The sequence below is a fragment of the Silurus aristotelis genome (assembly GCF_946808225.1).
Source record: "Silurus aristotelis genome assembly, chromosome: 17".
In the NCBI taxonomy this organism is placed as follows: domain Eukaryota; kingdom Metazoa; phylum Chordata; class Actinopteri; order Siluriformes; family Siluridae; genus Silurus; species Silurus aristotelis.
The window spans coordinates 13,904,576-13,920,778 of NC_139590.1; the positions used below are offsets into that span (position 1 = coordinate 13,904,576).

At 36.1% G+C, this 16,203-nt stretch overlaps 1 protein-coding gene across 1 annotated transcript in view; it reads left to right on the forward strand.

Moving 5' to 3' along the window:
• Positions 1-12,003: 12,003 nt before the first annotated feature.
• The window catches only part of nfixb (nuclear factor I/Xb), a gene marked incomplete at its 5' end in the record, with an annotated part of 134,724 nt that continues 130,524 nt past the window's right edge, over positions 12,004-16,203 (forward strand). The window contains 3 exon segments of the mRNA XM_083566014.1: positions 12,004-12,021; positions 12,025-12,136; positions 12,139-12,218. Of these exon segments, the coding sequence (XP_083422140.1) occupies positions 12,004-12,021; positions 12,025-12,136; positions 12,139-12,218 (210 nt within the window).

Sequence of the window (16,203 nt, forward strand, 5' to 3'; positions counted from 1 at the left end):
TGCCCACCAGTCTCCATTAAGATGGATGGGGTAATTACTGCCAATGTGCCGCTCTCTCAAATGACCATATTCTGCTATGTGTGAATTCTTTATGCCTTACACTACATTCAGGAAGGCATAATGAGCCATTTAGTAAGAGGTTTACTTAAATTCACATTTACTTCCCAGGAAGTTCATTTAGTGTGAGCTAGTCACTGAAACTTCCACTTTAATATCTAATAATCTGTGCATTGTTGATATTATTATGTTCCTTTGCTTCCTCCTCCTTTGAGTGCAAATTTTGTACCATGTCCCGTCTGTGTGTGTCCACATTAATGAGTAGTTTGACATTTCGCTAACTTGCCTCCTGCTTTCTTTCTGCTTCGCCCTTCATCGCTTGTGCATCCAACCACTGGGAATTTGGCAGGCATTGTCAGCCAATCGAATACAGCTATGTTCGTGGAAAACAACTGCATTGCCAACGGCATTTAATACCGTTAATGGTCAATAAGTGAATTGAAATGTCACCAGTGTCTGGGTCTGTGCCCTCTAGAGGTCTAGAAATCAGTCCATTGCCCTTTAATATGTCCCTTTATTACTATCTCTTTAATTCATAAGCATAAGAGCTCGAATAAAATACATAATGAAATTTCAAATGTGACGTGCATTAGTCTCTTTTCTGCAACAGACCATACATCTGTTATAATTGTTAATAATTATTGTTGTAACGAGAATGCAGACATAGGAGATGATTTCTGTAGAGCACATAGATGTCTTAAAGCTGAGTCATCACCAATACGTGCCCACTATGCCCACTATTGCCCACTCTGTCAGCTCCATTGTGGTGGTATTATGGAGATGGGGACTGGCAGAGTGGTGCAGGTGGCACCAGGCTGGCGCAGACGCCATCCCGCCGCTCCCCGTGCCTGTGCCACAGCCATCTGTCATCAGGCCGAACATCTGCAAACCCAAGGTGCCCTTGTCGCCCACTGTTACTGTGAGCCGCTTGGCGTTTCTATTGGAAGGCCACTCGGGCAAAGGCTTCACCGGTAAAAGTGTTGGGGTCTTTCACATCTCCAAAGAGCAAATTTACCTCGTGGCTGAACACTAATCCATATACTCTAGTGGCATAAGGCTGCCTTTACAGTCACTGTGTTGGCAAAAGCTCTTTTTTTGTGCTGATTTGAAACCACATTTCCCTTATTCATGTTCTATTTCTGGTCTTTAGAAGATGACTTGGATTAACTTCCTTCTTAAAAAAAAAAAAAAGAATTATCTTCTAGTGGTAGGTGATAAAAAGCCGGTCTTACACCTGCAGTAATGTTCACATTTCCTAAGACAAAGTGGCATTCACAAGCTTTAGGTCTTCTCTGGCGTTGCTATGGTTCTTGTGCTGTTTCCAGATTTTTTTCCACTCCTCTCCTACATCTCACTACAGACAGATGGCCACCCCCCACCCTTCCCTTCATCAGTTCGCTTTGAGTCATTTCGAATGAAGCGAATTACTGAATATTGAGTGTGCAGTATGTTCAGGTAACGTCCATGAGATTCAAGGCGACGTATCCCAGTGAGGCCTTGATGATTCTCCCTGTGTCCTCTACACACCGTGCACTGTATATTCTTTTCTCACCAAAAACAACACAATTACAAAGGAAAAGTGTTACTTAATGTTTAACACAAATGTGTTTCCTAACAGATAAATACAGATGTAAAAAAAAATTATTGCCAATTAATTTTGTCATCACAAACTACAATTGAAAACAGCTAAATCAAGATAAAATAAATAAAAAGATAATAATAATGATAAAGTTGTAAAGTATCCAATACAACATATTAAAAATTAGTTTACTATACTAGCTGGCAATAGCCTATATGTGGCCTTTCAGTAACATGCACAATAGGGTGCATTATAAATGAAATGTTTATTCAACCCTATATAATTTTAAATGACTTCTTTTGTAAAAAAAAAAAAAAGAAAATCAGTCAGTGGGAAAATCTTTCTGCAGACAATAGAATATAGCTAAATAGAAGCAAAAGAAATATCGTCCACTTGGATTTTGGGTTTTAGCTTACGATTTCTTTCTTTATTATTTCAAAGTATTATTTTAAGTAAAATTTTAAGTAATATTTAGAAAAATGATAACTAAACCACAAGCCCAGTAAGTAGTAAAATGTTATGCTTATTTAATAAAAGGTATCTTTTACATGGAAATCTAAATTAGAAAATATAATGATTTCATTTCAACATTAAATTGAATAAATAATCCTTGCATTCTCCTTTAACTGTAACCAGTGAAAATAATATATTTATATACACTCTGTGGTTTTGTCCTGTGTATAAACCCCTGTATTATGTTGTTCGGTTGATAAATTTTGCCATTGGAAAAATCTTGGAATAATACACAAGGTTTGTATAAATAGACTGATTGCAGCAGGCCTTGGCATCTCTGGCACATTATATCAAGTATGATTCTTGCACAAACGTAATCACTGCAATGGGTTTATATATACTGATTGCATTAGAGCTAGGAGCATGCTTAATTTAACGTGTACAGGTTTCCTGCACAATGTGTACTTAATTATTTAAACACAAAGCACTCTTTTGTTTCCTGTTTTACTGTGGGATTGTTTAGCAGTAGTATAATAAGATCAAGTTGAGTGTTGAGTAAACTCTCTAGGACACTTGATCACATGAAATCAATAGCCATTCTAGAAAGATGTACTGGACAGGATTCAGAAAGGTATTTAACTCAAATAGGGCAATACTTTCAGTGCATGAAGTATCCAATAAAACATCCATACATATAATGGGTAGGCTGTGTTCCAAACTGCCCGATACCACAGTAAATAGTATATAAGTAATAGATTGTATGCACTAAAGAAAAAATACAACACAATATCCAATATTTAATACTACATCTTAACATAAATTGTTCCATAAACATTAAACAAAACAACCAGAACATTCTGGTTATATCTATGGCCTTTTGAACAGTCAAAATCTTTTTACTTCTTTATTTAACAGCAAAAGATTTATTTTGATAATAATAATAATAATAATAATAATAATAATAATAATAATAATAATAATAATAATAATAATAATAATAATAATAAGGCTCTATTTCTCACGTTTCATACCTCTAATCAAAAGTGACCTACCTTTTTTATATTCTCTCTTTCATTTAGGTTTTTTTTGTCATTCAAATTTTTGTTATTTTAAGGCCACTGAATATATATTATATAGGATTTAGAAATGTTTATTAATAAAATGTAATACAATTCTTAGGGTAAAAAAAATGTTAAGTGTAATTTTTAAAGAAAAGCTTCCCAGCTCTCAATTTTTCAAGTACCAAATTTCATATTTTGTCCATAAAATACCACAGTTTTGTCTATTGCATATTTTACAACACGGAATGTTCGTCCTGTTCCTGAACAATCCTTAAATGAAGAAAAGTTGCTTTTAGTTCACCGCCTGAAAATATGATTGTTGGGAAACGAAAGGTAAAATAAATCTGTGAGGACATTTCAAATGCCACCTAGAGCTAGATGAGCTGTGCCAATACGGTCTGGCGAACAATTTTTTAAAAGAAGCACCTGCAAATCCGTACTCTTTTTCTTGGCAATCTTTTGAAAGCCCTGCTGGTCAGTTGTCAATTATTAGTGGAGCTGATGGGCCCAGCTTCTGTCCAGGAGTCCAGAGCTGTACTCCAGAAAGTCCATAGCTGCTTCAGAAATCAAGTACAACATCCAGTGTGCTCACTTGTAATGATTGAGCACATATATCTTTTTTTGGGTGTTTAAAATTAATGTAAAAATGTTCAGACATGCTACAGTGTTACAGTCCCCACATTTTATACAACAAGTTTTATTTATTTTATTACCCAAAAGCCATGAGGAGAGGGTGGGGCCTGAATAGTGATTGCTGAATGCACAATTGAAATTTGGATTGGATTTATAATGGCATCTGTAACATTTTCATCTAATACTTGGATCAAAATGATGTTTTCAAATTACAACCTTATTATAGTATTATGAGTAAAAACAGATGCAAGCAGACAAATTACCAAACAGTTTTGTTTTTTCCTCAGTGCAGTTTTCTGCAAACATATTTTCAGCTCATTAGTACATTCTTAGCGTGGTTTTTAAGCAGAATATGTGTGGCACAGCCAGATGTCTGTATTGTTTTATTTCAAGATTATGGCATGATGTGTCATCACCCAACAATCGCTAAAAAAAATTTTTTTTTTTTAGTTATTACAAATAAATTGTTCAACATAATTGACTGGTCATTAGAATGTATTGTCTTCATTCAACCCTATCAATATAAAAATAATTATAAATGATGTTAGCTTAAATCTAATTAAGAATAAAACTAATGCTAAACCTTTAACAGAGAACTGATTTATTTAAAGCTCTTTACTGGGTAATTTTTTTTTTCTATATTGCATGCATTTGTAGGTAATAGTTTGATAATGTTTAAAAAATTACATGCAAAAATATTTTTACAGTATTTCTTACCCTGGCTATCGATTTAGACCCCTATAGTGAAATAGTTTTTAAAAACGAGCCTAGCAACAAACACATGCAATATTATGACTGTACTGTGCTTGATTTTGCTCACCAGTCCATATCACAATTATTTGTTTGAATAGCAGGTGCTTCGATGCATGGTAAGTTGCCCGTTTGCATTGTACCCAATGACCGATCACTGATCACATTGTTCTGAACAACCAATCACTGATCACATTTGTTTGACTAATTTACACATTTCTTAAAACTGTTTTAAATTGTCTTTATTGCTATATAGACAGTAATAAAAGCAAGTTATTCCATCTACAACAATTTCTTTTATTATCATTTACATTTCTTTCACGTTTCTTTTATATCTGCATTCTTAAAAGTATTCACTGTATTTTGTAAATAAGTCAATAATTGGTTTAACTCTATTGTGTTGCTGAATATGTAAATTGTTTGAGATCTACAAAAGACCAATTTCTATACAATATTTTATACAGAGTGTCACAAAAGCACAAAATTCCATGCATAGGAAAATATATACTTACGTTTCGCAAAATCTCATTTCATTCGAAATATTTTACGATTTATAGCATCCTCTACATGCCTGTCATTTCTTTGTAAACACAGAGTCATCTCTTTCACTCATGATGAACTTTTGTTGACACATCTGCTGTTATAGCAATTCCATCGCCCCCTTACCACAGCTTCCTGATCCAGCAGTGTGATTGATTTCAATATATTTTTCTTCCTAGACATTCTTACACATGGAAACTTTGGGACACCTTGGGACACCAGTCATATATCTTTTTTTTTTTATTAATCTATTCTACTGTAAGCATCTTCAGGAAATCTTCCTTCCTCATTTGAATATGCAGATGATCACTACAATCAATGAATATGCCAAGTAGATTATGGCATCATTTGGCCTTGTCCAGCACATGTTTAAGTGTGACTTTCTCCTTTAAAAAAAAGTCTTGCAAACACAGAACCATGTTTGGAAGGTGTTTGACCATGGAACTTGCAAACCTGGCCACAGAAAATAAACACACAGCCTGAATCAATCACTCGGCTCAGCAATAGTATTTTCTCATATTTCCCCAAACTGTTTTTTGTCACCTTCCGGTTCTATTTTGTTTCTTTCCCTGCTTCATGAGCTCACCTTTGGTGTGAATTAGCTCATTAACGAACAGCATGGTTCTGCTAAACGAGAGCCTCGGGCCGCCATAATGAGGGCTAATAAAGGCAGGCGCCGTGCACGAAATGAGGCCTGTCACCTCGCGTTAACCAAGTTTGCATATAACACCGGTTCGTCTGAGCGAAAACACACTGGAAAGCTTGCCCGGAAAATGGTTATTTTGATGAAAAATATTTTGGACTTCAGGCTCAGTGCTGAACTCACACTTTCGGAATTCGCAGCTCAGGCTGAAATTCCCAAGGAGGAACTAGTGCAGTGTGGGGGATTTCGTTTTTTTTTCGTTGTACAGTGTTTAAATGTGATTGGTGTTCACTTCACTCGGTGCAAATTTGTGGGCCAAAGCAGAAAGCACTAGGTACGGAACATAAAGCTGGAATCTATTTTTGTTTTTCCTGTGTTTGGGCTGCACTCCCGCGGCTCCGTGCAGAGAGCTGGCTGCAGCACGGCCCATATAACTTCCATAGGTGATTTATGAAGCTGCTTTTCCCTCAGATGGGAGGCAGTTCTTCAGTTCATTCTAGGACAGCAGACTCACACAGCAAATTTTGCCTGACTTATTAAAGCTGTCTTTACAATTTTAAAAGACATACTTGGCCTATATATCGTGTATTTATTTCTAGGTATTAGTACTTGTTTGATTTCCTCAACTAACCTATTCAGTATTTGCAGTCTGGAAGCACTGCATTGCACTTTAGCTCCCTTTCACTATTGTATTTTTTTTTTTTATCTCAACTTCAGCCAGGTGTCTTGAACGCGAGGGTTCGGGCTGGTTTTCGATTGGCCGAGAGCGGACAGGAGAGGAGATGTGATTGGCCATGATGGCGGTGACGATGTTTGGAGGACAGAGGGGGGGCTGAAACTCAAAGCAGATGGTTGTGCTGGCACCTGTGCTGGTCCAAAATCTGTTTGGAGCTGTGTTCCACATGTAGAAAACGGGCGAGACCTTCTTGTGCCAAGACAAAAACAATCTCAGGTTTTAACCCGCTAGAATCTTGCTATTCCTTAGTCGATGTTCATTATAATTGGGACTTACATGTTGTGGGATTATTCAAAACATGCTCCTCTGCATTTGTGTGTGTGTGTGTGTGTGTGTGTATGTGTGTGTGTGTGTGTGTGTGTGTGTGTGTGTGTGTGTGTGTGTGTGTGTGTGTGTGTGTGTGTGCATTTACACCCATAAGAACAAAGCGTTAGTGACAGATTTAATGTGAAGTGATATAGGCCCATATGCACACCATGTTTTTTGTTTGTTTGTTTGTTTGTTTGTTTTTTGCTAACTATTCTGGCCCAAAATATTTTGTCCTTTCATTTGATTAAGTTTTGCTTTCAGCCCTTCCATGCGCTTTTCCTTATTAAATTGTGTTATTATTCACAATCCCAAAACTAAGCATAACATTGACAAGGCCAGACAGAAATCCCCAAAAAAAACACACTGGGGTTTTCCTTATTTTAAGCTAAATGTGATACCTCTCTCCCGTGAAATAACATATAATCTATAATAATGGTTTGAACGCTGCTCTTAAAGTATGTATTGAAGTGTTAAAGACTAATCTATCAATAATAAATTATCGAATCTAATAATGTTTAAAATGATCTTCAATGGATTTTATCGAGAGAAAAACGTGACGTCCACTGTTAAAAGAGGGACGTTTAGTGATCATGGACAACCAACAGAGGGCGTGAGAGTATTCACTTCTTTTAAAAGGAAGCCCTGAGACTGACCGGGATACTGTGCATATTACACGGACGGTATCATGTGGCAAATTAAGACGTACTGTATTTTTCTTTTCTTTTTTTTTTGTGTAGAAACTAAAGTCAAACAGTTGAATGTTTGTATGGAAAAAAATTTATCACAAAGAGAAGCCTAACGTGCCACTACTGTCTTTGCTGTAAAGTCAGGTTAAAGGGAATTTAGACTTAGACTTTAAATATACCAGCAGATTAGGTGCTTGAAAATGTCCAACTATTATTTTCCTAGCTCTTACACAACCCTGGATAGGACAAAGTATGTTTTTGTATTGTGCCTATTTTAAGCACACATATTTTAACCCTATTACTTTAAGCATTAGGGAAATATTTATATCAGACTTTTAATCAGCCTATGCATTCAAACAACTACAAACCACAAGAATGTTGAATAGGCTGTAAACCATTCCAATAAATCATTTTCACAAATGTACTTGTTTTCAAACTTTTTTTTCGAGATTCAGGCCGTCACTTTAATTTCTATATTCGACTGTATTTCAGAAAGTGCACGAGTGGCCTATAAAGTGATGTTTCTCTTCAATTTTATTTTGAGGCCATCAGACATAAAGAAATAAAACATAATTATGATAATATTTTTAATTACCTAAAAGCTAAATCTTCCAGACATAATAAAGCAGCTAAGTTACCTTTTGAAACGTCAGGCCTTTTTTTTTCAAATTGGCTGCTTTTGCACAAAAGGTTTCCCAATGCTGTAATGTTGACATATAGAGAGGCCATTGGAAATCTTTTATGTTTTTTAATGTTCCTCATCAATATATATTTACATGTCCTTCATAACCATTAAATTTAAATGGACATTTGTATTTGTAACAATACAATTTGTAGTGTATTGTGCTGAAAATGTATAATACAGCCATATTATTATAATCTGTAATATATATATATACATTTATTGTTTAATTTATTGTTTAATTTATGTATTAATTAATTTATATGTATCTTTTTAAATGATTCCTGTCTGGTATTTTTTTTACCCCTTAAAAAAAAAATATATATATATATATATACATACATATATATATATATATATATATATATATATATATATATATATATATATATATATATATATATATATATATATTATTATTATTATTTTTTTTTTTTTTTTATCATTTTTTTTTTTTTTTTTTTCTTTCATATGTCCACTCTGCAAAATATACTGCATTTTAAGCTTGTGCTAAGAAATACTACTACAAACTATTATTTCTATAATGATGATAATAATAATAATAATAATAATAATAATAATAATAATAATAATAATAATAATAATAATAATAATAATAATAATTAATATATGCACTAGCAAACATTTAATCTCTCAATAATTCTTTTTTTTTAACACAATTCTCAGTATTTCCTTGTATACAGTGCATAAGGCCTTTTTGTAAGATTAGAAATGAAAGATGTAAAAAACCTGCAACAGAATTTTGTTACATATCCCTCAGACTTATTTGTGTGCTTAGACTATTTGTGTGTTAATTTAACTTTCTCTCAGACTTATTTGTGATTATTTAAGTGTTAACAACAAAGCAATCATGTGAGTTTAATGATGGGCCCTGCAGCTTTGCTGGTGAGAGGGCAAACAGTGACATTTTTGCAGAACACCGATAAACAGCAGGCTGACAGCCCAATAGACAGGCAGATGAAATATTTGTTTGGGAAAGAAAGAATGAGAAGAGTGAGATTATGTGTATGAAAACCAGACTGGCATCACCAGGTGCCCTTTAGTATTTAGAGGATGCTGGCATGGCATTTGGGCATTTAGTGTGGCACTCACACACCAACCCCCAACAATGATTTGCTTTATGAGGTGCCCACTGATGCCATGGTAACCTTCTTGTCCTGGGCGAAAAAACAAGCAGTTGTGTGCCAAAAAAAATGCCTGGCAACTTTTTTTTATTAACCCATTCACGTTGCCCAGAAACCTTTGAAACTTAATAAGCAGTGGGTACACCAAATAGGGCAGGAGAGAGTTTTTTGACACTGGCCATGAAAGAGAACAAAGTGGACAATTGTAGTGTATCATGTTTCAATGCCCAAATTTAGTTTAGTTTTGAATGAGCAGAGAGTTGGTGGATTGAAGAGCATTTTACACAGACATGTGTAGCAGCTTTGATCACCCGCTATTTCCTCTATCCTTGTCTAACACTGCTTCATAAATTTAGTGTTGCGTGTTTTCCTGCTATTTGTACTATACACTGACTTCAAGGTGCTTGAATATTTAGACCATGCTATAAGTAAAACACACACATATCAGCTCATCTAGATATTGGAACACTTGCCTTATCATGTTCATAGTACATATATATTCATCTGTATATTATATTCATAGTACATATATATATTTATCTGTATATTATATTCATAGTACATATATATTTATCTGTATATCATGTTTATAGTACATATATATTCATCTGTATATTATATTCATAGTACATATACATCTGTAAATGACTGTTTATAGTCCTATAATACCATTCTATTTAACTTATGTAAATCATGTAAACACTGTATATCCTGCACTCTGGTTAGACCCAAACTACATTTCGTTGCCTTGTACTTGTACATGTGTAATGACAATAAAGTTTAATCTAATCTAAACTAATCTTTGTTAAGGCTTTTCTCTGAGTGCCAGCTCTGTACATTGAGATGTGTGGTAGGCATGAAGTTTACTAAAGGGATCCTGTCTACATTTTATTTTTCTAAAATGAAGTTCCACTGCCAGCAACCGGCATTGCACCCTAACCAGGATTTTAATTATCCTCATGTGACATTCAGGATCTTTGCCCATGATTTGTGCATCCTTAAAGGCCCTTAATGGCACTTCTATACCAGTACTAAAAAACATATCTGATAAGAGCAGAATAAGCTTCATTTGATCCCCTGATTTAAAAAATTCATGCTTCATTGTTTATGTGGGGGATTTGTTTTTATTTGTACCACACATGTATTGTTTTTTTGAAGTTATGAATGAATGAAAATCTTACTGGTGCCTCTGTATCTAAAAGCTTTCACTTTGGCTATGCTAAGGCACAGCAAAATTGGCCTTGAAATGTTTATTTCACATCCAACATTGTTTCATCTCTTGACTAATCCCGTGTCAAAAAATGTAATTGTAAAAACAGTTGTGAAAAATGTGCCAAAATTGTCAGCTACTGGTACTCTTGTCTGTTCCACCCATATTATAACAAAAGTGGCACATACCAAAGTCTAGAAGCGGTAAGTAAAAATTAAAATGAAAAATGAAAATGTAAGTAATTCTCATTAAAAGATTTTGGTTCTACATAATTTTCTAGGAACAATTAATAGTACCCAATCTATCTATTCAAAGATTTAGAGGTGGGAAGAAAAAGGAAGAGAGAGAACTCAAGATCATCTGCCTGAGCTATATAGTTTATCATCTCTCTTCATTCCACAAGTATTAATTTATAAAGAATTCTGGCAAATAATATACAAGTATTTTCTAAATTTAAATATTATAAATAAACAGGATTTAGCAGATAGGATGCTTAAGAGCATTTTTGGCTTGACATGTGTTGCTTACATTATTTCTGTGTGTTCAGCGTTTTTCATGACTAAAACTATAGTAAAAACACAAAAACAACTACTTCAACAAGATGAAAACAGGAGCATTACTGATCCATCTGGTCCAAAAGATTAGCACAGATTTTTCTGGCAGTCTCCATTACTGTGTCTCCTCAGTCAAGACAATTGAAGAAAATCTTTATTCTTCAATGTAAATTTTGAACAATATCCATTTAATATTGAATATTCACTAACTATAGTGAAACAAAGAAAATTATGAATGGGAGTGAGGCAGGTTAAAGTGTTAAAATCTTTCACCAAAGAGTACATTGAGCGTTTTAGGGGTTGTTCTTACTTTTTCCACACCACTGTCTGAATAGATGTTAGAAGAACAGCAGCATCAGGAAGATGACTGGAAATGTATTAAGCAGCAATTAAGCAGGAAAGAAATATGAAGTAAAAATACATGTTTTTATAAAATTTTACAATACAATTTCGGATAATACATGTAACAAATACTTTGCTGAATGGAATTAGGTCATGTGTAAGATTTCTGTTCTCCCTGCAAGTCCGGAAGATCCTGTGTGTAAAAGCCTCAAGGGCAGTATAACCAGGCAGTATATCCTAAGTGTAGAATAGTATGTGTAAAAGAATTATGTAAAAACCTTGTCCTCTGCACAGAGGTGTAATTCTGTCTTGCACATATACACAGTTATATATCAGCACATCAGCAGTGTTTCTTTCTCAACTGCAAATGCAGCCCTCAAAGTAAATATTTTGATGTCGGCAGAAGAACTCCCATCACACCCACAGCTCTGTGTTGGTTGGCTGTGCGCTGCTGGTATGTCTGCAAGCCTCAACATGGCAGACTGCTTGGAGTGGCTCTGTATGGCTGCAGCTGCTTGGACTGCACATCTTGGCATTTTTCTGTGTCAATGTCCTCTTTCCCTCTCCCACTTGCACACACATCCTACACGTCTAACACACCACGCGAGCAAACACGGCCATGCATGCTGCCTGCATCCTGTTAGTGTACTCCTTCTGATTGGTGTTTGCCTTGTGATTTTCCTTTATTTATTAATTTTCAGCCATCCAAGGAAGAGGATTCTATTTTTCCCCTTGCTATTTTTGGCGGGAAAAAGAGTGAATGACGGCAAACAGACAGGCTGACCCAAGGCTCAGGTGGCAGCTGTGCTACGACTTCTCTGCCAGGTCATGGTTGATGGTATGTCCACTTCTCTTACATTTTCTTTCCTTTCTCTTTCTCTTTCTCCGTTGCTCACATTTCAACTTACTGCAAAGCCACAGTAGTCCGGGTTACGGCATCTGAGCTGTTAAGTTACATAAAGAATAAATTCCCATATTCCATTTAGAGTTGCTGTCTTTTTTCTTGTTTGTTTTGCTTTATTATTGGGTGAAATAGTTTGAGAGCAGGTGATACCGCTGACAGCATATATGTCTTGCCATCTGTATAAATTCCACTTACATGATCTAATATTTTGTATAGCCATGATCCTCAAAGTGGGAACTAAAGGATTCTTCCTTACCACAGTTTTTAAGCCTCTTGGACTGGTCACTGTGAATCTAAACCTCTCCGATCTAAAAAATAAAATAGGCCTATAAATTATGACTTTTCTAAATAAACTTTTCTTAAAAATGTGTTTGTGAGTGAAAAGTTCAAGAATAACAACCCTTAAGGAATAGTCAAAATGCAGTATTTGCAGACTCATTTAATTTGAATAATTCGATTAACCAAATTATAATATTTGTCGAATACTGTTGTACCGAGTTGTCTGTTTTATGTGTATAAAGATCACGCTTATCACAGGTATTATCTCATTATTAGATTTTGTCCACCAATACAAAATTAATTACTATTTTCCTGCTTGATATCACTGTTAATTTGCTATAAAATTCACATTTTAGTTCTTATTTGTTTCACTGTTTCAGCATCATTTTCTCTTAAACCTAATTCACTGAGGAAGATGTACATGAGACAGCTTCTTATTTCTTTCAGCCCCCAGTTCAAACTCAGTATCTGTCAGGGGACCTGACATGCTTTAAGCCCCCTGGTATACCTACTATATAGGGCAGTCCTGATGCAGGCCCAGTTTGCATGTGTGTGTGTTTGTGTGAGTGTGTGTGTTGCTTCCCAAACTCTTGTAAATTTAATGGTGTAATATCAGGATAAACTATTGTTTGCTAGGGGGACTAAATTTTAATGCTTTCTAATGACAAACCCCACCCAAACAATAACTAATGTAAAAGCCTTTTAAACAGAATCGAAAAACTCAATTTGTGCTCATGGAATACATCCACATGGCTATATATTAAGAAGTGTCTCTATTACTCAGTTACTCTTTCTATCTACTACTTTACATCTCACTAACTTTGAACTTTCTTTAAACTCTCTAATCCTCTGACCTCAGAGTCAGTCATGACACCTTAACACCGTCCTCACTGTTCGGAGGCTCCTCTTATCCTTCACCTGTCCTGCTCCCGTTCTCTCTCTCTCTCTCTCTCTCTCACACCACCTCTCCCGATTCAATCATCTATCCATCCAGCCATCAGTCCACACCACTGCCTCTCTCTTCACTTCCCTCTCTTGCTCTTTCTGTGCACAGATGCCTGGCTTAGCCTGCAACAGCTGTCCCGCCATGTGCTGCTACCAAGTGTTGCCGTGGCATTAACGAAGGGGAGGGGGCTGGCTCATGAATATTTATGTTGACTTGGACCTATTCTACCAAACAGAGCTTAGAAGTGCCAAGGAAGCCCCTCCCCTTAACAGAGAGAGAGAGAGAGAGAGAGAGAGAGAGAGAGAGAGAGAGAGAGAGAGAGAGAGAGAGAGAGAGAGAGAGAGAGAGAGAGAGAGAGATCAGACCAGACACTATGGCTTAATTCCATCAAACAAGAGTCTTATCTTTGAGGTGTGAAAAGAGCACAGGAAACTGAGGAAGAATGAAAGGACCGAAAAAGCCAAGAGAAAACGCAAATGATGTTCCCATAAAGTGTCATGATAACTCCAGAGCATTAGGTATTTGGAGGATCCTCAAAAATAAAATCCTAAATAAAATCTTAATTTACTGTGACAGCATTTTCAATAATTCAGTTTATGGTTCTCATATACACGGACATAATAGGGTCTGTAAATGCTCGAGGCAGAGTTACTCGAAAGATGAGTATTTGTAAGAATTTGACTGTGCCAACTGATATGAAAACTTTTCACCTTCCTATGAACTTCAGAGAATAAGCTGGAGGAAGGTGTGAAGTTTTGACTATCCCAGAAGAAGTGGAGCAAGCGAGGTTTAACTAACAAATTTATGGAGAAGCGAATATATTTTTCATATTAAAAATGAAATGGAGTTTAGGACAGAAAAGGTTAAAAACAAAGACAGGACAGATGGACAAGATGTGAAAAGTAGAGCTGTAAAGGGAGCTACTGATTAGCATGAGATGGGAAGACTTTGACCTGCATGTAAAGGTGGAGAAACAGAGAGAGAGGTAGAGAGAGATACCAGATGAGGATCGCTGGAGATGGGGGAATGGTGGATCTGACTGACAGGGTCAGTCTCTGGTGTGTCCGCTTCTCTCTTTCATGGGGATCCAGGAAAGCAGATTACAGCAAGCCTAACCTCGCTGTCTCTCCAGGGGAGGAAAACCCATCTCCCCCAGCCTTTTAAGCCCCACATCCTCCCCAGATCTGGCTGGATCATGCCCAGACACACACGCACACACACACAGACACACACACACACACACACACACACACAGAATTTCTGACATTTTAATAATGACTTAATCTTATCACCTTATTAGTAGTAAAATCTAAAACTTTGGATGTTTGGGCAAACACTGCATTTTGCATTTTTTATTATCACTGGCAACGAAGTCAATCTTGAATGAAAATAAAAAACAATGATGGAATAGATATGTAATTTTGCCATGTGTCTGTTGCTTTATCAGATTTATCTGGAAATCCATATATACTGAAGGTATACCTTTTCAATAAACAGATGTATAACGCATCTACTCTCTCTCTCTCTCTCTCTCTCTCTCTCTCTCTCTCTCTCTCTCTCTCTCTCTCTCTCACACACACACACACACACACACACACACACACGCAGACGTGTAAGCGCTTCTTGCCGGTGGAAGATAAGCCCAGCGCTCGCAGGCGTTCCCTCGCGGCACGCGCTCTCCTGCAGCGGTGCTGTGCGCGAGCCTGATAAGACGGAGCGCGCATGCTCTTCGCTCCAATCCCTGAAAGAGCGGCGTCGCGAACTGACCAATCAGAGCGCGCCTTGAGTCGTTTCTGAACTCCTCGCTGCGCGGGAACGCGGTTTACCTGACGCGCGGCTCCGTGGCTTCGTTAAGGCCTTGTGTTCATGAGCGCTTCCTCATTCGGCATTAGCCGTGCGCTGACACATTAAGCCTTAAAGAAATCTGCAAACTGACCATGTTAGACAGACACCTGTGTCAACTTATTTACACACGGCCTTTGTCACATCTCAACCTTTATAGGGCGTGTAAAAAACAAGAGTATTATTATTATTATTACAAATAGAAAAGATAAGCCCAATAAAATGATTCCACAAAGCCATTGCTAACCAGTTGTCAATAGACCATATATGTTACCTTGTTGTTTGGGGGCTAATATTATTTTTTAGTTTATATTTGTTTGGGAATGTAACTATATTGTACAAAAAAAAAACAACAACCAACATTTAAACACAATTTGACAATATTTACCCCTTTAGAGTAAAGAGTAAATGTTCACTGTAGTTCTGGTCACCTCTTTAGGTAAAAGATATATAACTATATATATATATATATATATATATATATATATATATATATATATATATATATATATATATATATATATATATATATTGTACACAAAGGGTATGCTGTAAGAATGCTACGTTACATGTTACATAATTTTATTACCATGGGTGAAAAAGCGAAACATGGTCAAGAGCTTTCCGATTTTAAAGACTGGCCACCTTTGGATAATGTTCAGATGCTTTTTTTCAAAAGAAATGAGAATTTTTTTTACATTGTGATAAGACGTTTTTACAATGCGCCACCTAGCACATTTTTCTCGAGACTTTAGAAAAAGAAAAAGGCACCAGTTTCACTGGCCGAGCTCGGCATTCCTGGACGTGTGGTTGCTTAGTTGAATCCCCTTTTCCCGGTTTCTCTTTTCAGCT